Raw genomic sequence first — 22,212 nt, forward strand, 5'->3', positions numbered from 1 at the left:
TTTGGTGCCCAGACTCCCAGAGCCGCTCTGTCCTCGGTTAAGAACTGTCCTGGGCACCAGCCCCGCCGCACCCGGCATTTACCGGGCCTTAAACCGCCCTTGCTGTCGTGTAGTTTTGTCCATCAGAGAAAAAGCAAAGGGAGAAAAATCCGAACGCGCCTAGGGGCAGCTTCTGGCCTGTTCCGAAACAGGGCGGCCTTTTCTCTCCCATTCATCTCCGCGATTCGTTCCTCCCGGGGCTAGTGGACTAGACCCGCCGTATCCCTGTGGGTCTTGTTTACGGAGATTTGTCCGCCTCTCTTGGTCAAGAACTTCAGTGGAAAGCTGTTGTGCCACGAGGGAGACAGACCCCTTCCACTGAGCCAAGCTGCGGGCTTTGGCCGCAGGACCTGCTCGAGGGAGGTCAGGTCTCCACGGGAGACCCAGCTCGACCTTGTGGTATTTGGCTTTGCGTCCTTCATGCTCTCGCAAACTTCATTAGTCTGTGAACAAAAAAGTATTTCTCCTATAGACATTTTTTATCGATTAACTCCAAGAGACACTATCTGGTTTAAGAAGAGAAGTTGAAGAGACTAATTTTGTGAAGGAGCATTTCCAAGTTGAAATATCATGACTGTTTTAAGCTTTTTCTTTAAGATCCCAATTACAGTGACTTAAAGTCTTGCGGTGAAACTGGTGTTTTAAAACTTTCAGTGGTTTGATGGATTTGCTGCTTTGTAAAATTATCCTTAAAAGCAACAATTCATCGGTTTGCCAATGTTAAAATGATAGAGTAGAATGAAATAGATGTGTTTTTAAAATAAGAAACTCAATACAGAAAACCAGTCTGTACACTCAGACAATAATATTTCAATATGAATGTTACCTTTTGTCTTGTTTGTTAGGTGTTTTCCTCCAAGGAATTGATGGTGTTCCTTGGAAACGTTAGCAACTAAGTCAACATCAGCAACGCTAGGAATAGGAATAAGGTCATGTTGTTTAGTTAGGATTAGGGTCTAGCAAAATAACGAGCAAAACTTTTAAAGCAAATTTTACAGTAATCCCTGATGTTGAAGGTTTTTATAATCTGACCTACAGGAAAAAAAAATGGCACAAAGGCAGAGAGATAGAAGGTAGAGCAAAGAGAAGTGCTAGGTAGAGATGAAAGGGAGCACAATCCAAAACCATCATCTGCAGTGAACTCAAAGCACCCTTTCCATAAACCGCCTCATGGGCCTTTACAATGGCCTTTTGAGACGGCGGCGAGAGCTCACTTGCAGTGACACTCTTAAGTGAGTTAGAAGAGATCCCAGCTGTTATGCGGGCCAGACTCCCAACACTCCCCAGGACAGCATCTCTTTCAGGTAGGCGGACATCCGCCCTCTGCTACGAATTGCTCAGTGGTAGAATTCACAAGGTGGCCAAATCTTGTGCTGAACAGTTTTAATCATTTTTTTAAATATATATACTGCGTCGAGATTGATCTCCCAGTAACAAGCCCCTAAATGACACATTCCAATGTAGTAGCAGCCTGGATATCAAAAAGACTTTGAAATGATGAAGCCAGCCAGTATAGGTCTAGGAACCAAACAGCTTCCCCCTTCACAGTTCTGACTATGGAAACCACACACTTGCTCTCTCTACCTCCTTTACTTTCCACAGGACAGACCATGGACCTGCTTTACTCTGTCCATGAATACAACTGAACAGTGGCATATTTGTATCAGTGCCCCGGGTATTTGAAATAAGGCCATCAAAGTCCTGTCTGTAATTACCACTTGGCTTGTCCAGGCTTGTCTGTCAGAGGGCCTTGGAAGCTGGAAAAGGTATGTGCTTCCGCGGACCATTTGATTTCCCCAGTGAAGCGACCCTTGATTACTCAGGCTGGTTTAGAGGCTCTTTGTTTCTCCAGAGAGAAAACAGAATAATATTGCCAATAGACCTTTTTCACACACAGAAAAAGGGTGCACACAAACGGCTGCAGGTGATATAACAAGTTTTGTCCTCAATTAAATTTTTGATTAACATTGCCATTAAAGAGATTTCAGTAGTCACTGAGTAACATAAGTATAATTTTTTTAGGTAATGCTTTTGTGAACCACAACTTTCAATATTCAGCCAACTGCTCCTCTCAGCAAAAGTATCTCCGTTAATTTTTCCAAGATGAATCATAGTAAATTAATTCCCAAGCTCTCTATGCAATCTCCTGTCTATCATGCCAACTTAAAAGTTCAGTCCACAAAGTTACCTTTTAAGAAAGAAGACGTACATCTGATTTTAAAAGACTCCCTGGAAGCTAATTCAGAAAGCCTCACTCAAGAGATTGATTCCCAGTCTGAACGTGAAGACAGAATCCAGGATGACAATGTGGAGACTGACAGCTTAGAGGAGGGGAGCCATCCACAGGACAGTCTGAGCGAGACCGAAGAGGAAGCAAGCAGAAAGGCGGCGCGGGTGGCCAGCAAGGACAACCTCCATACTGGGGACAGTGATGCGAAAAACAGGTAAGGAGCTGGCTTGGGAAGGATGCCACTGATTTCTGAGATGTTCAATCATTCCTGGTACCGTCCCAGGTGAGAGTGAGGGCAGGCCCCCACAGTGAGCCTGTGACTGTGCGAGACAGGTCTCCCCGCGTCTGAGGGCGGCTCGGAGCCGGGCTTTTGGCTATGTTTATCGTTTTTATTAAAAAATATGCAAAAGACAAGGAGAGGTATTAATACGGCATTTGCTTTTCTTATGCTCCTTATTTCTCGTCCGTATTCCAAGTGCCTCCACTGCTGGTATAGAAAAGTGCCATAGCTTGGAGTCAGGTGGTCTTGCTTTGGTCCAGGCACTGCTGTTTACTGTATGATTTAGAATAAATGACTTAACTCTTTTGCATCTTACTTTTCCTTTTTTTATTATTATTTTTAAAGATTTTATTTTTTTAATTTATTTTATTTTTAACCAGAGGAGAAGGGAAGGAGAAGGAGAAGGAGAGAAATGTCAACGTGTGGTTGCCTCTTGCACGCGTCCTACCAGGGACCTGGCCTGCAACCCAGGCATGTGCCCTGACAGGGAATTGAACCAGCGACTCCTTGGTTTGCAGGCCAGCACTCAGTCCACTGAGCCACACCAGCCAGGGCGCATCTTACTTTTTATTACCTGTTAAATAAACCAGCCTGTCTTTCCCCAGGACTGCTATAAATGTCAGTAAAGTACATTCTGGGGTTATGTACCTCTCCTAGGGCTTGTATAATCATATAAAGATTTAATTGTTAATAATCAGCATTTTTTAAATCCTTGCCTCAGAACATTTTTTCATTGCCTTTAGAGAGAGGAAGAGGGTGGGGCGGGGGGGAGAAAGAGAAAGAAACATCAGTTGGTTGCCTATTGTACACGCCCTGACCAGGGATCAAACTGATGACCTGGGTGTATGCCCTGACTGGGAATTGAACCCGCGACATTTTCCATCTACGGGGCAATGCTCCAACTGAGTCACCTGGCCAGGGCTCTAATAATCAGTGTTGATGAGGCATTAACTTTATGCTATGAGCTACCAAAAACTATAAGGAGAAATAAATTTGTGCTATATTACTCATGGTTTTAATGAAAATATAAGTATGATAGAATGTAGAAGTTAAAAACTATTGATTAGAAAGAGGTTTTAGTGTGGTGGTGAAGTGCACAGGGTCTGAAACAGACCATGGGGTTCAGATTCTCCCACTTACTAGCTGTATGACCTTGGCCGAGTCCACTTAATCTCTCTGTGCCTCAGTTTCCTCATCAGTAACAATGGGATAATAATAATGGTTACCTTACATAGTAATTGTGACACTAAAATAAGTTAATATATAAAATATATAAAGTACTGAGAACAGAGACTGACTATCTTACATATGTGTTAGATATTTTTAACTATCTTATATATGTGTTAGGGGTAAAATATATTAAGGAAAGTTTTTATTGGAACTCCTAGAACTGGGGCATGTAGGATTTTGGAGACAAGGTGGACTTGGGGGAAAAAACCCAGAATTAGAGTGATGCGTGTGGCATAGTGAGGAATGCTGCTTGATGGCACAGGCTCTGTTCTCAGTGTAGCGAAGGTACGCTGAGCAGCGGCCTGATTGTAGGGGCCGCTGTGGAGTGAAACGAGCTCATACTCAAATAGGGCGCTGAACACAGAACTCGGATGACTCGTCCGGGAATACAGTCACAGCAAGGGCTCTTGTGGAACAGGATTTGAGCCTGGTCCTGAGCTGTTGTTTTTTTTTTTTTTCCTTTCTTCTTCCCATTCTTCTTTCTTTTACTGGGAATACTGAGTTGAATCAGTCTTACAGGGGATCTCAAAATACAGCACTAGTGATAAATGCTATCAGGAAGGGGCAGCCGCAGTGTGGAGGGCAACAGGGGCTCGGGAAGACCCAGGCAGCCGGCCACACCTGACGACTGGGTCGGGGGGTGGGTCTGCCAGGAGGAGGGAGTGCAGGTTCCTGGGGAGGGCAGTGAACTAAAGCAGTGTTTTTCTTTAAATTATATTTTATTGATTATGCCATTACAGTTGTTCCAATTTGTCCCCCTTTGTCCTCCACCACCTAGCACCCCCCACTCCCTCAGGCAGTCCCCACACCATGGTTCATGTTCATGGGTCATGCATATTAGTTCTCTGGCTGCTCCATTTCCTATACAGCACTTCACATCCCCATGGCTGTTCTGTAACTACCTATTTGTACTTCTTAATCCCCTCACCTCTTCACCCATCCCCCCACACCCATCTTCCATCTGGCAACCATCAAAATGCTCTCCATATCCATAATTCTGTCTCTGTTCTTCTTTGCTGTGCTTGTTTTTTAGATTCAGTTGTTGATAGATGTGTATTTATTGTCATTTTGTTGTTCCTAGTTTGGATATTCTTCTTTTCCTTAAATAAATCCCTTTAACATTTTATATAATAATGGTTTGGTGATGATGAACTCCTGTAGTTTTTTCTTGCCTGGAAAGCTCTTTATCTTCGATTCTAAATGATAGCTTTACTGAGTAGAGCAATCTTGGCTGTAGGTCATTGCTTTTCATGACTTTGAGTATTTCTTACCAATCCCTTCTAGCCTGCAAAGTTTCTTTTGAGAAATTAGCTGACAGTCTTACAGAAAATCCCTTGTAGGTAGTTAACTGTGTTTCTTTTGCTGGTTTTAAGATTCTCTCTCTTTATCTTTAACCTTCCGCATTTTAATTATGATGTGACTTGGGGTGGGCCTCTTTGTATCCATCTTGTTTGGGACTCTGTGCTTCCTGGACTTGCATGTCTATTTCCTTCACCAAATTAGAGAAGTTTCCTTTCACTATTTTTCCAAATAGATTTCAATTACTTGCACTTTCTCTTCTCCTTCTGGCACCCCTATGAGGTGAATGTTGGACCTCTTAAGGTTGTCCCAGAGGCTGTGTATACTGTCCTCACTTTTTTGGATTCCTTTTTCTTCTTGTTTGATTATTTTTTTGCTTCCTTATTTACCAAACCATTGATTTGATTCTCAGCTTCATCCACTGTACTGTTGATTCCCTGTAAATTATTCTTTATTTCAATTAGTGAATCCTTTGTTTCTGACTGGATCTTTTTTAAAATTAGTTGTTTGTTTTGTTTATTTATTTATTTTAATTATAAAATATTTATTGTATTTTTTTCATTACCATTTAGTGCCCTTATACCCTGCTCTCTCCAGCAACCACCACATTGTTGTTGATGTCCATGAGTCCTTTTCCCTTTTTACTCAATCCCTCCTCCCTGTAACCTCCACCCCCCAACTAGCTGTCATCTGTTCTCATTCTATGGATCTGTCTCTGTTTTGCTTGTCAGTTCAGTTAGTTTGTTAGATTCCACTTATGAGTGAGATCACATGTTATTTGTCTTTCTCTGACTGGCTTATTTCACTTAGCATAATGTTCTCCAGGTCCATCCATGCTGTTGCAAAGGGTAAAATTTTCTTCTTTTTTATGACTGAGTAGAATTCCATTGTATAAATGTCCTATGGTTGTTTTATCCACTCATCTATGGGTGGACACTTGGGCTGCTTCCATATCTTGGTGATTATACATAACACTGTAATGAACATAGGGGTGCTTATGTTCTTTTGAATGAGTGTTTTAGGTCCTCTCATATATATCCCCAGAAGTGGGAGTGCTGGGCCAAAAGGCAGATCCAATTTTAATTTTTTGAGGTATCTCCATACTGCTTTCCACAGTGGCTGTGCCAATCTGCATTCCCACCAACAGTGCAAAGGCGTTCTCCTTCCTTCACATTCTCACCAGTGCTTGTTTTTTGATTGATTGATGATAGCCATTCTGACAGGTGTGAGATGGTATCTCATTGTGGTTTTTATTTGCATTTCCCTGATGATTAGTGATGTTGAGCATCTTTTCATATACCTATTGACCATCTATATGTCTGACTGGATCTCTTTTATGCTTCTGAGGTCCTTAGGCATCCTTATAACCAGTGTTTTGAACTCTGCATCTGATAGATTGCTTATCTTTCTTTTGTTTAGTCCTTTTTCTGAAGTGTTGGTCTGCTCTTTCTTTTGGGCCATGTTTCTTCATCTCTTCATTTTGGCAGCCTCCCTGTTGTTGTTTCTATGTATTAGGTAGAGCTGCCATGACTCCCTGTCTTGGTAGTATGGTCTAACATAGTAGGTGTCCTGTAAGGTCCAGTGGTACAGCCTCCCCTATCACCCAAGCTGAGTACTTAAAGTATGTCCTCTTGGTGAGCTGAGTACACCCTTCCCTTGTAGTTGAGCCTTGATTGCTCAACTACAGGTCAATGGACAGGATTTATTCAGGCCAGTCAACTTCAAGGAATCACTGTGACCACTGACCACCAACCTCTGCCCTTCGTGGAGGATCAGCTGTACGGGGCAGGGTGGTGGTGCTCCAAGGTGGTCTGTAGCTGTCCACTGGGTGTGCAGTCTCTGGAGTTTCCTGTGTGGTGCAGCCAAAGTCAGTCCCCACCTGTATTTTGTCTGGAGCCACCCAGCCTGGGCTATCAAGCAATCTGAGGTGGTGGCTACTTGTGCTTGGCTTGGAGATTCCCAGGTGAAGCCAAGCTGTGAATCTAGTCTGGTTGCTCCTAGTACGAGGCATGGGGCCACTTAGCAAGAGGTACAAGGTATGGGGGCTCACTGAGGCTGGCTGTTGCTTGGTTGAGAAGATTTAGGAAGTTGTGAAGCATGAGCCAAGGCCAGCCATTCATATGGAAAAGTCTCTGTTAACAGCTTGAGTGGGCCTATAAGTTGGGTGGGATGGAGCCTCAGTGGATCTCCAGGGTGGAGCAGTGTTAGCCAGCTTGATGGAGTCTCAGATATGGTACCTGCCTGTTCTGTGGCTCTGTGGGTAGAGGGTTCAGAAGGGACAATGGTTTCTACCCACCTTTCTGTCTGGGAAAAAGCTGTCCCCCAGCTCTCACTTTGATGCCAGATACTTCAGTTCCTCCCTGTATGCCACTGGTGCCTTTTAAGCTGCTACACTGGTGCTGGAGCTCAGAAGGAGTGAGTCTGAGTAAGTCCAGTGTGGGTTCTTTAAGAGGAACTTCTTGGAATTACAGAAATTTCTTCTACCAACACATTTCCCATGGCTTTTGCAGCCAGAAGTTATTGGAACTTATCTTTCTGGCACAGGAATTCGGGGCTGGCGGCCTGGCATAGGGCTGGGACTTCTTGCTCCTTGGATATCCCTTCCAAATTTTTATCTACCACGTGTAGCCCATTCTACACGTGGGACATGTGGTAGAAGTGGGACAGCCCATTCTGCGTCTCCGCCCCTCTACCAGTCTGGATGGATATGATTTCTTTAATTCTGTGGCTGTCAGACTTCCATTCAACTCAATTTCTGACAGTTCTGAGCAATGGTGGTTCTATAATTTAGTTGTAATTTTATGTGGTTGTGCGAGAAGGCAAGCCATATTTACCTATGCCGCCATCTTGACCAGAAGTCTCTAGCAATGTTTAAGGAACATTATTCTGCAATCTGGCACATTTTGAATTAGAAGATAAATACACAAGAGGCAAAGAGACTGCCAATGGTAAAGTTCAAACAATGATGACAACTATTAACAGTAACAATATCTCTTTTTATAGACCCATCTATAATTTCACTTATTTCTTCATTGTCATCCTGTGAGAAAGTACAGTTACGTATTCCCATTGTTAGATAAGGAAAATGAAGCTAAGAGAGGCGAAGTAACTAGGCTAGTGTCATAATGCTGTGAGGGGATATTTGTTGTTTTGCTATTGATGTTGTTTTCTTCTTTAATTTTGATAAAATTCTAACCTACAGAACAGTGCAGAGAAAAATGCTTATAACCCTATTACCATGTTTGTTTCAGATGTATGTTTTTAAAGACATAAATGTTACAGATAAAGTTTTCCTGTTCCTCATCTCAAATCCATTGTCCTGTTTACCCCCTCAGAGATCCGTAGTTCTTCTTAGCAGTCTTTTATTCATTTCTATCATGGGTAATTTATAATTAGTGCAGATTTTATATATATATCTTTAAAGTTCTAAACACAAAAGCTGGCATTTGCAGCGTGCTTGTCATGGGCCCTCGCTGTGCTCAACACGTTACATACGTTACCTCATTTAGTCCTATGGCAGCTCTGGTAGGTGGATACTATAATGATCCCATTTTAAAGGCTGAGGATGAGGCTTAAAAAGGCTATATTATGCCCGTTTATTACATCTGGTGAGTGATGGAGCAGAAAACTTGGACAGTCTGACTCTGTGCTTTAAACCATGTTGTTCTTATAGCTCTAATCTAAGGGAGTCAGTCTCCTGGTGATAAAAAGTAGCCGTTTCATTTACAGAAACAGGGGCGTCAGAAAGGAAAGCTCTTTGGCAATGGACAGATATTCTTGTCTGTACTTTTAACATGAAGAAACCAGGGCAAGGATATATTAAGTGACCTCATTTCCCCAGTGCTGGGTTTTTCCTCTTTGAGCCAGTGCTCAGGGGCCCAACTTTAACCTTGCTCTGTACCCAAGGACAATGTAAATACCACTCAATATATTTGGAAATAAAGGATAATACTTACAAAAATAAAAATTATGGTTAGAGCCTTGGCCTTCTGATCCAGAGATCCTTAAATAATGCTATTATTCTTTGATTGATTAGCCTTGGAAATGTTTAACAATAGATTACAACGCCCACGGTTGCAATGGGTTATATGCTGAACATGAAGAGGACAGTTCTCCACTACAAGGAACACAGAACTGAAGCGTTCAGCTAAATAATGCCTCAGAAATAACATCCACATGAGTGTTTAGTTATCCGCCCCTTCCTCTGCCTCACTTAGGCCTTGGGAGTTTGCCTGGGTGTGTTGTTGCCCAGATCTGGTAGTTTATGAGCCGCAAAACAGACAAATTGATACCACTCCCAATATAAAATTCAAGTACACTTTCATTTCTGTAAGGTAGATGGCATTCTGGAAATTCTAGTTCAAAAAAATGGTCAAAGTCTTGCCTTAAAACCAAGGAAAACCTTCTTCTTGCTTTTATAAACAACATTTTAAAAAGAGACCTGACAAATCCCTTGAGCCCTACTGTTATCTTTGGATGTTACTGGAATCTCCTCCAAGCAATTACTCCTTGTACCTCACCAAAGCCAAGCCATAGTTCTGTGCATGTGGATTAAAGAAAAGATTTTTCTTAATGGAAATTGGAGCTGCATTGACTGTAGCGAATGATTCAAGAGTAGACAGACGGTCTTTGCGTGATAACCCATGAACGCTGCTCCAGAACCAGCCTTATGATCCTCAGCGTTCATGAAGAAGAAATCAGTGACATTCTTAGAGCATTAGAAATAACCTCTTCAGTCTGAGGCCCTCTGAAACCCTCTATGTTTAAAAAAAAAAAAATCAGAGAGCAGCCGTACGGTACCTAGCATATGCGTTTATATGTGTATATCATCTTGTTCACAGGAATATTCCAATATAATTAGCTGCCATTTGTAGAGCTGTTTGCTTGATACATACCATCTCGTTTACCTGACAGGAGCCTCTTAGACAGGCATTATTCCCCCCATTTTGCAGATCAGGCACGGAGGCTTTGGGAGCTGTGTAAGTGTACATAGTCATTCAGAGGCTGAGCCTGAGCCTCTCATTATACATATCTATACATAGATAGGTGATCAGGGATGATCTGATAAAATATTCAACTTTACCATCATTACCAATATTAACGATATACTAATTTTGACATGGACTATGCTGAGGCCAGAGTAAAGATGCATGTAAAATTAGAAATTTTATTAAAGTCATCCAGGTGCTTGAAGGAGGCTAGAGGCCCCCAGAGTAAATGAACGTCAGTCGTATCTTACCTAGGGCAGCAGGGTCGTCATAGCCTCTATGCCTCGCTCCCCTCCTGGGGGACAGAGCCGTTTCGTTCGTCGAGGCCTGCGAGTATCTTCTTCCCACCCCTGGGAACCATCGCCTTTGCTAACGGTCCCCTATTCTGCCTAATAAACCGCCTTGTGCCAGAAATTACTGGGTGGGAGATAGGCGCCATGAGGAATTATAAATCAGATTGAATAGTCAGAATTGTCTGAAAGTAAGGAAGGGACTTAGTAGCAATAACCTGCATTTTTTACTGCTTTGTGGTGGTATAACATTTTTCCACGCAAATGCTTCCATATGTATTGTTTCAGATTAATAATGCAAGAATCAAGTGAAGTATTGAATGATGATTTCTAGGACTTAGGTAGCAGTATTGGATAACCAAAATGGATAGTGGGTGAGGACCAAAATGCAGCATTTTCATTACCCCTCAAATTTCCCAGACTGCTTTTTATAGCACAGTGGAAACATTGAAGCTGAGGATAGACTACTTTCTGTCATAGGTGTAGAGATTGTTTTCTTTTTCTTTTTTTTTTTCTTTTTGGTACTTATGGGGAGCGTAAAAACAACACTTGAAGCTAGGTCTTATATTCTAGTATTACTGGGAATATCTGAGGGTTTCCAGGAGTCAACTTTCCTTTCTTTTGGTTTCTAGAAATATCCATCCATGTTGATTTCAACTGTCTTTAGGATTGATTGCTATCAAGTACACTGCACTATATTCCTTATTCTAGGGGTTTCATACAGTATTGGAGAATTGCTACTAGCATTGCAGTTATTTCAGATCACACGGGACTAGTGTATCAGAGCCGTGACTTCTGGGGAGCAGTATTAGTCTCTTCTGTTTTGTGTCCACCCATTCTCTCCCGTTCGCAGAGGAGGGGCTAGGGAGTACTGGGGGCGTGAGTTGTGTCTCTGAAGGGCAGAGTCCCTGCCAGAAAGCGCAGCCACAGGGACCCCCAGGGCGCACTGCCTTCTGAGAACGACTGGTCCCTTTCTAACTGGTTTCAGAACAGGGATGCAGCGCTACATCCCTGTTTTGTAAATAAGGGGTGTAAATAAGCCGTGAGTTTGAAACCTTGCAAAGTGTAATTTAAATTTATATAACCTGCGAGCACGTGAGTTCATCAGGAGGATTAAGAAGACTGTTGCCAGCTTCCTAAAGGGAGAATTTAATTCATGACCTTTACTGTTTTCATTTATTACCACTCTGACAAGTTTGAAAATAGAGAAAGCTGTGATAACTATAATTTTTAATGTATTGAAATTAAAATAAGTGCTTTTCCCAACACCATAGATCGCCAAATTTCACATGACAGACCCAGTCCAGTTATTAAAATAGTGGGTTTTCAGAGCCAGTGGGGCTCTTGAAGTTCAGCCTGTTCCCCTTGCTGTACAAAAGGGGAACCCGGCGCGTAGAGCAGCGGAAGCCTCATCAAGTTCACACAGCTTAGTCAGTGGCAAAACCTGGCCGAGGACCCACATGTCAAGACCTATCCCTTGCTTTTCCCATGTCCTCACAGCTACCTTGAAACTCCACTGCTGTTAACATCTGGCTCTTAAAATACAAGAAATTCTACCTAAAGAAAGTGTAACACCTGGAAATTGTATAAATCTGGGTCCCTGACTCTTCGCCCTTATTTCTAGAGAGTGAAAAGAACAACAAAGCCTTCCTAGTCTGGCGTGAGCATTGTAAACTCTCACTGAATGTGAGGAATTGTGTTTTTAAATACTGTCATATAGCATTTCCTTTGTGGAAACACAGCGTGTGTTGCACAAAAGGTAAACTTAATAGAACTGTGGTACTAGAATTTCTTTGCAATCACTAACATGCCCTCTTTAGACAATTTATTTTCACGTAAGTCACAGATTGAAAATCTCAGATTGTCGTTGAACCAAGACTGTTACTAACAGTTCTATTAATTTGGGATAAATATCTGGTTATTTTGCAGCCATAAATTTGTTGTCAAAGAAAAGAAAGGAATTTATTTGGAATTATCCAGATTATGTAATTGCTGTAAATAAAATTCACTAGATAAAAAGCCTGCCCTTCTGTCCAGTGTGTTTCTGTAGTTAGTCTTGGGCCTTCAGTTCGTTAAACCCCCTTTTTTTCCTATTAAGATGTTTAATTATTTTGGCAGAATAAATGCCTGTATTAAATGAAATTTTCTGCGTTGTAAATATCTTTCCCAGAGCATTACAGTGTATTTGAGGAACCATTTTATTTCATAATTGCAAAAGTGATTTTTTAATCATTTGAGTTTTTCCCCATCTGATTTACTTAAAAGCTGTTGATAAAAGATTAAGAAGAGCATAGAATTCAGAAATCCTTGAAACAGTTGTCAATTTTATAGTTCCTCAAGAAGCATTAAAAACTTTACACTTAAATAAAGATTGAATTTGCTGTTCATATGCATGAAAGATTTAATGGCATATAAATTGGCAATAATTGTTCTATTTAAAAGGATTAAATTAAACCTAAATCAATAATAACATGCAGTTTCAATTTAACTGGCTACTTTAAATAAAGTAGCAAATAAATAACTGCTAAATGATTAATAGCAATGCTTTTATTCACCCTCTCAACAGGCAAAATGGCCAGTTATTGAAAATTTTATTATGTGTGCAAAGGATGTTAATTGTACTAGAAACATGCTCTAATTTTAGTAATCTTTTGACTGGATACTCTACTGAATATGAGGCTTTTCATTAAATGGAGATTTTATTTTGTTTTGTTTTGTTTGCAGTTGTCACAATCATTAATCAAATGTGGTCCATTAAAGCCAGCAAGTATCATGGCATATACATAAGAGGCCCCCACCCTGTCCTCCCCGCATCCGTTTCGAACACGGCATCTGGAGAGGAGACCTGGCATCTGTTGTCTGAACGCTAACAAAAGAGTTTCGTGCCCACTGTCGGTGTAACGCTTCTATCAGATGCGGAGGGAGAGAGGTGTATGTTTTGTGTGAAGATGATTACTGATGAAGGAGCACTTCACACTGGTTTTGTCCCAGTGTGTTGACCTGGGCCACGAAACACAATTGAGCATCTCAGCACACAAGCTCCGTACAACGGGGTTCTTTAGTGTCGTGTTCTATTTCCACCGTTAGACTTGTTTCTGTAAAGCATTACAGCTTTCCCTGCTCATGATTTGGCAGAACATAACCTTCCATTTGTTCCAACATACGATTTCCATCTAGGGAGGGAACAGGGGGTATTGTAAGGTAGTCGTTACAGGTGTAAATGGTGAAGTGTAATTAATGCCCCTTTAAGAGCTGCACTTTCAGATTCTGTCTTGTACATATACATTATTGGAGTGTCTCTTCAAACGATAGGCTCAAAAACATTTTTCTTAGCCAAAGCCGTTCATTTTGTCTGATTTGTTTCAAAACCCTGTGTATTTTCTAGGTTCCACTTTAAACATCAGTCTTGGTTCTATGGGCATTGAAGCATGGAAATGTCCTCGGGCGAGGAGTTTTTAAAAATGGAAATTTGTGGAGGCTAGAAATTGCAGCTGTTTCTGAAGGTCTAAAGTAATTTGATTCTCCCAGTTTTATGTTCCTCATCATTTTTTCAGCAGTTCCTAAAATATTTCATCATTCAGAGACACTGGCATTTCTTAATCTCATTTCCTAAACCGCAGTTTTGACAGATTTGTCCATGACGTTTCAGTCGTGTTAAAAATGGGATTTTTTTAAAAAGATGTGTTCATTTCTTCAGGCCACTAAGGTGCCACTTAATGCATCACAAGACACCTTTGTACCCTGGAAATAACTTACGCCCTGGGGAGAGAAGCCCTGGAGGCCCATGGGCAGGAAGCGCAGTGCCCAGGCAACGTCACCCCGTGGCAACTGACGGCGACCCCAGCCGGCCGAGGCCAGGGGGGAGCCCACTGAAACGCGCTCGGAGCTCGCCCTCGTGGCGCCCTTGCTCTGTGTGTCGAGGACATAGTCCTAAGCTTTTTATGTATTTATAAATTTGCTTAATCCTCTCAACCGCGCTATGAGGCGGGTACTATCATAACCCATACCGTGTTATGGATGAGAAAGCAGAGGCACGGAGAAGTTACTGTTGCGCCCAAGCTCACAGAGTAACTGGCAGCACCAGGAACCAAGTGCGGGCAGTCGGATTCCAGCCCTTATTCTGCGACGCCCGGCTACACCGCCCCTCAGAACCCAGATACTCCATGTGGTCACTCAGAGAAGCAAAGCGCTGTGGAGATTCTATGTGACCGAGGAAGGTCAGCAACCATGACTGGGCCCTATCAGCTGATGCTGATTAAATATGATGACCAGTCCGAGTGCCAGTTTTTTGGGTAACATTACTGCACAAGTGGAAGTCAGGAATCATGTCCTTCAATCAGTGAAGACCAGCTTTTGCTTTTTCTTTTTTTTAATAGTAGACATTCCTTGGTTATTGAGTCTTATGTGAGTTTATCATAGGATCATAGAACAATACAGTTGGAATGGACTTTGCGATATATTCTAGCAACTGAAGCTGGAAATAAGAAGTTAATGTGTTTTCAGTGATAAACAAGGTTATCTCCTCCTATTTTAAATACCCATAATATTCTCTATCTCTTTACCCATCTAATTTGTTACTTGATTGTTACCGTTGGCGTATAGAGCGCATCTCCCTCAGTAGCAGGTAAGGTCCATCAGCCTGTTTCTGGTTTGCCGCCACCCCACCGTCAGTGCCTGGTCCCCCGGGAGCCGTTCAGTACACCTTTGTTGACTGGTCAACAGACTGATCAATTCACTGACTTGCATGAGGCAGGCCCTGTGACAATGCATGTTTCACGGCCACCTCTGGGAACAGCCAAAGGGCCACCTAATGGACAGGAGCCAGGTCCTGGACAGACTGCCAGGTCTGTATCCTGGCCCCTCCGCTGGGCAGCTCTGTGACCTTGAAGAAACCGAGCTCTCTAAGGCTCGGTTTCTTCATCTATGAAATGGGGAGAATAGTAGTACCTCCCTCATTGGACTGTTCTAGGGAAAACGCTAGAGATTGGCTCAAAGCATGCCTTGGATCAGTAGCCACATCCTGCCCTGTGTCTCAGTGGCAGAACAGTGACCCCCATGAGACCTGTCACTTTGAAAGGCTGCCAGCCCCTGCTTTAAACACTGCAAAGGACCACCTGTTCTAACACTTTCCGGCCCCGCCCCAAGCCCTTACAGCCTCTGTCGATAATTCCTTCCAAAAGCTCCTCATTTTCACTCTCCAAAGCAAAAGAGCAACGCGAAGGAGCAAAGATGTGGTAACAAACACTTGTTACCACATCTTTGGTAAAAATACCAATAATTTACACCCAGTAGTAACAAGTGTTTGTTACTACATCTTTGCTCTCTAATTAAATTATTTTTGCTAATTAAATTCAAACTCTCAAATTAATTTAGTTGAGCCAAACTCCTTCACAGAGATTACAAAGTCCTTACAAGACATCACCTGTCCTTGACTCAGCGCTGCTCCTCGACCTTTCCTGCCCCCGCCCTCCACTTGATCTGTATGGAATTCAGTCTTGGGAAGTGCCATGTTTTCTTTCCCCTCCATTCTTTTTCCGTGTCGTTCCCTCAGCCTAGCATGCACTTTCTGCCCTTCTTGGCCTTAGGCCTCAGCTTTCCCTGACCCTGCAAGGCGGGGTGGCTGTCCCTGCGGAATTCTGACGGCCCCAGCATCGCTCCTGTGGTCATTGCTTGTTGCCTCGCTTTCTTCCCCCTCCTAGGCTCTGAGCCCAGCACTGGATTCCTCTAGCTTGTAAGTACTCAGTAAATATCTGTCCAATCACTGCGTGAGCAAATGGATGAGGAAACTTCAATTCTGTTGAGTCAAGCAAATCAGTGAGAAGAGTTCAGTTCACTTTCCTTTCAATATATTGTGGATGTGGTGAAACGGCACCTTTCTTCATTTAAATATCATATCTTTGTTTACTTGAAGCTATAATCGGGGCAGTCCGTACCTTTTCTTCCCACCTGAGCAACCACAGTGGAACCTTACATGGAACTGCATGCAAGATGAACCCTAAAATCAGTCATTAATTTGGTCCAATGCAAGAAGCTTTTCTGCACGTTTCTATTCTAACTTACTATTATTGGTTTAAAAAAATAAGTACCTAATACTACATTTCTGTTGACTAGGGTATTTTCAGAGGCTCTGTTATTTATTTAAGGAACACTTATTGACTCTTTTGTCTCCAGCGGAGGGCAGAGGACTAGGCGAGGGAGGGGAGGGTAACCCTCAGTGCCCGGAGCCCACAACGTTAACCAGGTGAGGAGACAGGTCCCCACAGTGAAAAGTGAAATAAGCCCAAACACAGAACGTTAATTCAGATGTAATGTCCCATTTTGGTTCTTATGCAATCCTGAGAAATAAACAGAATAAATAAAATTCATCCCAACTCAGAGCTGAGAGACACTGGCTCAGAGGTGACAAATCTGCCAGCTGGTGCTCAGGCAGGTAGTGACTGACCCAGAACTTACACCCAGGTCTGTCCAGTCCCAAGTCCAGTGTGCCCTGCTTAGAGGCACTTCATGCCTCTAAGACACACCCAGTGACCCTTGGAACAGGCAACAGGCAACAGGCACGGCCAAAAAATACAGTGAGTTCACATGATGGGACATCACACGGGAAAGTTTACCGAAGCCCCAGAGGCCGTTGCGTCATGGTGCGTAGGGAGAGGTGAGTCGCACGGTCTGGTGTCCGGTTTCCTGATAGTGAGAACCTTCTTCATCCAGGCATTTTGCTGGAGGAAACTATGTAATTTCTTCCCCTGATGGCAAAGGAAGAACCACCTATTCCAAAAAGTTTTCCATCTTAATATGTGAACTAAAAAATTCACAATGACAATTTAGCAAGACATGGGAGTTTTGTCTTTTTGCTGTAGTTTTTGCTTTACATCAAATCAAAGAAATCTAGGTCCACATTAAGAAGAGTAAATTGGTATCAGGTGCACCATTATTTTGTTTACCCAGGGTAAAATTATGTCCTCTGTAAATGGGAATATCAAATAGCATAAAAAAGCTGATTTACATTTCCTTTTTGATTAGAGGATTGCATCTCCTGAACACAAGGGAGGAAAATCTCTCCCATTTAGCTTTTGAAGATCAAAGGGGCCATTAAATATGCCATATTATCAGCATTTTTTTTCTTTTTTGGTTAAGACTAGAAGATGCTTTACAAATTGAGCCTGCCATGGGGAAAAGAGAGGTCTTTATTTGGGGTCAAGTCCACTTCCCTCAGCCAGGACTGTTGGCTTAACCTTTTATTCAAATAGAGCTGTCCTACGCTTCAAGTACACGCTGACCTGTCTACTGAGTTTTCTGTGAAGAGATGTGAGCCACTTTCTGATTCTAAATCTTGGGGATTGTTCTGTAGTACATTTGTAAAATCAACAAACACAAAATGAACTAAAAAGTAAAGTCACTGAAAAGGAGGATGAACCTGTGTAGGAATTCAGTTGGGATACATCTTGCTTTCCCCCTGCAGGGGAGCAGACTGAGTCAAGTGTCTGGGTGCTGCTCATATTTTCCTTCTTAGACAAATAGCCAAATGTGTACATGACCAACTAAAGCATGAAGTCAGCTTCGTCTTCATCAGCTGAAATACTTACACTGTGCATAAGGAATAGCATTCCTCAAACCATGGTCATTAGCTGGTTTACATTAGAGGCATATGTTTTTCAGTTGTTTCCTGGTACTTAGAAATTAACTGTCCCCTGTTTCTAGTCTCTAGTTTAATAAACTTGAATAATTAAGACGTTTTTACCCTGATGGGTAGTGTGTGGGCCTAATTTGAAAATGCCTGAGATATATCTTTAACATGTCAATAGTAAAAGGAAAATTATAGGAGAAAGGTTGAGATTTATTTCAAATGAAATGACTGACTAAATGTAATGAGTAAATTTATCTTAAGTATTGGAATTTCTTTTCTGCTTTGGGCAGCCAAAAACCAAAAGAAGACAAATACTCAGATCTCCGCTATGACCCAAACTGGAAGAGCAAGAGAGAGGAAGGGCCGTCGCTGAGTGTGGAAGCATCGCCAGGGTCTCCGGGCAGTTCCACAGGAGATCTGACTTTGGGTCCGCTCTACCCTTCCAGGGAGACTTCGCTGGAACTGCCAGGGGGGAAGGGCGAACAGAAAAAGAGCCCACAGAGCGAAGCCTCCTTACTTGGCAGTGAATTTTTAAGCCCCGACTATGAGCACGGAGCCCATCACGGCAAGCCGTTTGCAGAGCTGAGTGACAGTGATCTGGCAGAGAAGTCCGGCAACCTCTCTCAGCCCTTGAAGAGTTCACATTCACATAAAGAGGTTTTCTTGTCACGGCGACGTGGCCCTCGGCAAAGGAAGTCCAAACAATATTTTGTGGAAAAAAACAAGCTGACTTTGGGACTACCCACCTCTAAAATGGACTCTTACCTTCAACTTCACAACAGAAAAAAGACGGAAACTCCCACAGAACAGGTATGTAGCACCTACTTAAAAATGTCACCAAATTTCCCCACCCCCTTACCCCACGTTACCTTTACCCTTCTCTCTCCTGAGCTCCAAGGGCCCCGTCTTCGGACTCTGTAGCTTGTGTCCTGAGCCCATTTCTTCTACCACTCAATTCTTCTGCCTCTGTGACTCTCTAAATAAACTTTCTCTTATAGTTTGAGTCTTGGCTCTGAATTCTTTCCAGACCAGAACTCAAGTTATAAAGAAAAAAAAAAAAAGGTCCTCCAAAGCACTAAACTGGGATTTGCCTTTGTTTGAAATGTCTGGCTAGCACTTCTGTGAGTCAGCGATGGCATGGTTAACACCTGGCTAAGCAAATCAAATGCCCTGTGCTTTGGCCCCCTTTGAAGAATGAAGGGAATCATTCCACAGATTCCTAAGAGCAAAATAAAAGTCATGGGTGGCTTAGAGTTCTGTAGTTGCTGCAATTCAGTCATTATCTCTAAAATGTTTTTATTCAAGCAACTATAGAATTTATTTAAACCACCCACTCCAATAGATAAAATACAGGACTGAAGGTTTGATTTCCTGTGTGGGTTGCCTTTGCAGCACTGGTTTTCAACCTGATTAAGTGCCCCCCAAACACTGGAGATGACAAAACACTCAATAATGGCAACTCACATACAGAAGTGATTCTCAGTCAGGTTCTGTGTACTTATTGGGTGGGAAGGCAGATACAACATGGGGTATTTCTTTTTAATCCAAACTATTTTGTTACCTTTCCAACTCCCACTGATGAACCCTACACCATCCTTTATTATCCATTACTGATTAAAACGTAGTCTGTCCATCTATAAAATCAGAATAATAATAAATGTCCCCCTTTTCTCATCTGACCATTTTGAAGGTAAATTTGATCCCAGATGATGGGCTCAAAACATACTGAATCCAGTAAACTTAGTTCTAGTTCATGGGCGCACGTAAAGATATCAACCTACTGTCTAATGAGTATATCCGTGGACACAAGAAGAGAGTGTGGTTGAATCAGGGTATCCACCACCCTTATTGGGAAACAGCTTGAAATTCATCACCTACTATTGCGGGGTCAATAGTAGAAGGAGACATCATGACGTTAAATAGGGATTCCCTTAGTCCTATTCCAACCCTAAATTGGTTTCACTGAAAGGGCTGTCACCTTTTTTACCCTGTATTTTCTGATGGCACAAGAGAGATGTGGTGCATTTGTGATTATTTTCTTGATTTAGAAACTCCTTTTAGAAGGAGCACCTTTTCAGTTGCTAGATGACATGCTGCCAATTCATGACTTGCTTAATAAAGCCAATCAAATTTTAAAAAAGAAAAAGGAACTTCTTTTATAGTCTTAAAGAATTACATCACATCCTTGCCTTTGTAACTAATAATAAAACAAAGGAGTCGGTGTCATATATTTAGCTGAATTATCAAAACCAATATTTAGCTGAATTCAAGCAGAGTTTTAAACATTTTGACCCAGTTTTAGATGTTTAATATACTTTTTTTTCATAAAACTGATATGAAATTTTGAATTTTGATCGCTCATTTAAAATTATAAATAAATTCAATAGCCCATATATGTGAAAAATATTTATAGCTAATTATTTCTCCCAGACTAGAATATGTTTCATTATTTTAAAATGGATTGTCAAAAGAGGCTGATATAAAAGGAGAGGCAAATAGGCCAAAATAAATAGTTATATTTCTAATAATAAAAAGGAAAAATATTTACTATTAGCTCTTTCATTGCCGATATCTTGATCATTACTTTTTTTAGTAGTTATAACTTAATTTACTGAACAGTATTGGGTTGAGCTGACTGTCAGTGATTCCATAGCATAATTTTCATTATGCCGAGGAGACTTGAAAGCATTTTAGGCTTGCATTATTCTTCAGCCATTGACCTTGTCCATTGCTTTCTCCAGGTTCAAATATCTAAGGACTGATTGCTAAGTGCATTCAAATTGTTTCATAACCATTTCTAATATATTTTCTTCATCTTCTGTTCTTTTTTAGAAGGAATACAAGTTAGTTTGACCTAACAATGTTATAATGATACGTGTAACTTTTTAACCTGTATTATAGCCAGTAGCATGGAATATATTACTTTTAAATAGTTATTTAAGAAATATGTAGTCTTTTGTGCCAATGCAGATTGTATATCCTGTTATGGGCAGGAACTATGCTTTGAAATTACTTCTAATCTCCACACTAACTGGCCTCCCACACCGCAAGGACTCAGTAAATATACGGGAATTGAAAAAGACATCTTTTCCATTACATCCAAACTTTATTCTCTTTAGTATGACTTAAAGTTTGTGTGGGGAAAGAGGTATTTCTAAAACACAGGTTTAAAATCCTGGCTGGATATTGGAACCTCCTGAGAAACTAACTGTTTAAAAAAAGTGACCCTGGGCTTCGTGCAGAGCACTTGACGTCTCAGAGTGAGAACTTGAGCGTCAGGGTTTCTTGGAGGCCTCCTCAGGTGGCTCTTACATGAAGCCCGGTTTAAGAAGCTGTGTTCGAGGCAGAGCAGAAGTTCTCACCCTGGCTTCACATTGGAATCACCTGGAAGAGTTGACGAATACTGACTCCGTGGTGTGAAGGCCTGAAATTCTCATTTATCTCATCTGGGGCGCCCATAAGTGCGGGGAATTTTCAGAGCTGGCCGAGGTTGATCCCTGGTCCAGAGCAGCCGCTCTTAGTCATTGGCACGCGTGAGCTCGGCTGAGGGCTGGCTGCGCCGGACTGCGGACTGAGCCCAAGGACTTCCCATTCAGTAGCTGTAGGAGTGGGCCCAAAGATCTGAATGTTGTACATGGTTCCAGATGATGCCCCTTCTGCTGCCAGGTCCACACTCTGAGAACCACTGATCTTTTGCTTTTCAAACTAAGTTGCTAATGAACTCCCTCAGGATCTTGTTAAAATACAGACTTTGATCTAGTAGGTCTGGGGTGAGACAAGAGCGTGAGTTTGTAACAAGCTCTGAGGTGATGCCAAGGCTGCTGGTCCACGGACCACACCTTCAACAGCAAGAACTTAAAGCGTTTATCAGAAACCTAAAGCCAAGGTGGGCAAGTCAGTACCCACAAAGCACTGGTGATTTCAGTGGCTGTTGGGAGTGCTCCTTTGATTGGGGGCAGGAGGTATGAAGTTGGGGTGGCAGGTCAGATTAAACAAACATCCTTCTGGAAGTTTTTCATGTTGGAACATCTGTTTTCTCCTTATAATTTCTTTGAAAGAGATGACAAATGTCTTACAACTAGGAACATCAAGAGGATTAATAACATCTATTGTTAAATAAATGCATAAATAAATCTCAATTACCATTACACACAACCAAGAAAACTCAGCTTTTTAATTTTTTTTTTAACCAGCACCCATGCCCTCTTGAATCAGACTTAAGGGTCTTAAGG

At 42.0% G+C, this 22,212-nt stretch overlaps 1 protein-coding gene across 1 annotated transcript in view; it reads left to right on the forward strand.

Annotated features, from left to right (window-relative positions):
- Positions 1-2,142: 2,142 nt before the first annotated feature.
- The window catches only part of JHY (junctional cadherin complex regulator), a 73,531-nt gene continuing 53,461 nt past the window's right edge, over positions 2,143-22,212 (forward strand). The window contains exons 1-2 of the mRNA XM_054579424.1: positions 2,143-2,483; positions 18,271-18,794. Of these exons, the coding sequence (XP_054435399.1) occupies positions 2,143-2,483; positions 18,271-18,794 (865 nt within the window). The remainder of the gene's footprint in view (positions 2,484-18,270; positions 18,795-22,212) is intronic.

This window comes from Pteronotus mesoamericanus, unplaced genomic scaffold, assembly GCF_021234165.1.
Source record: "Pteronotus mesoamericanus isolate MK-2021 breed Mesoamerican mustached bat unplaced genomic scaffold, CSHL_Meso_final contig_53, whole genome shotgun sequence".
Classification (NCBI taxonomy): Eukaryota; Metazoa; Chordata; class Mammalia; order Chiroptera; family Mormoopidae; genus Pteronotus; species Pteronotus mesoamericanus.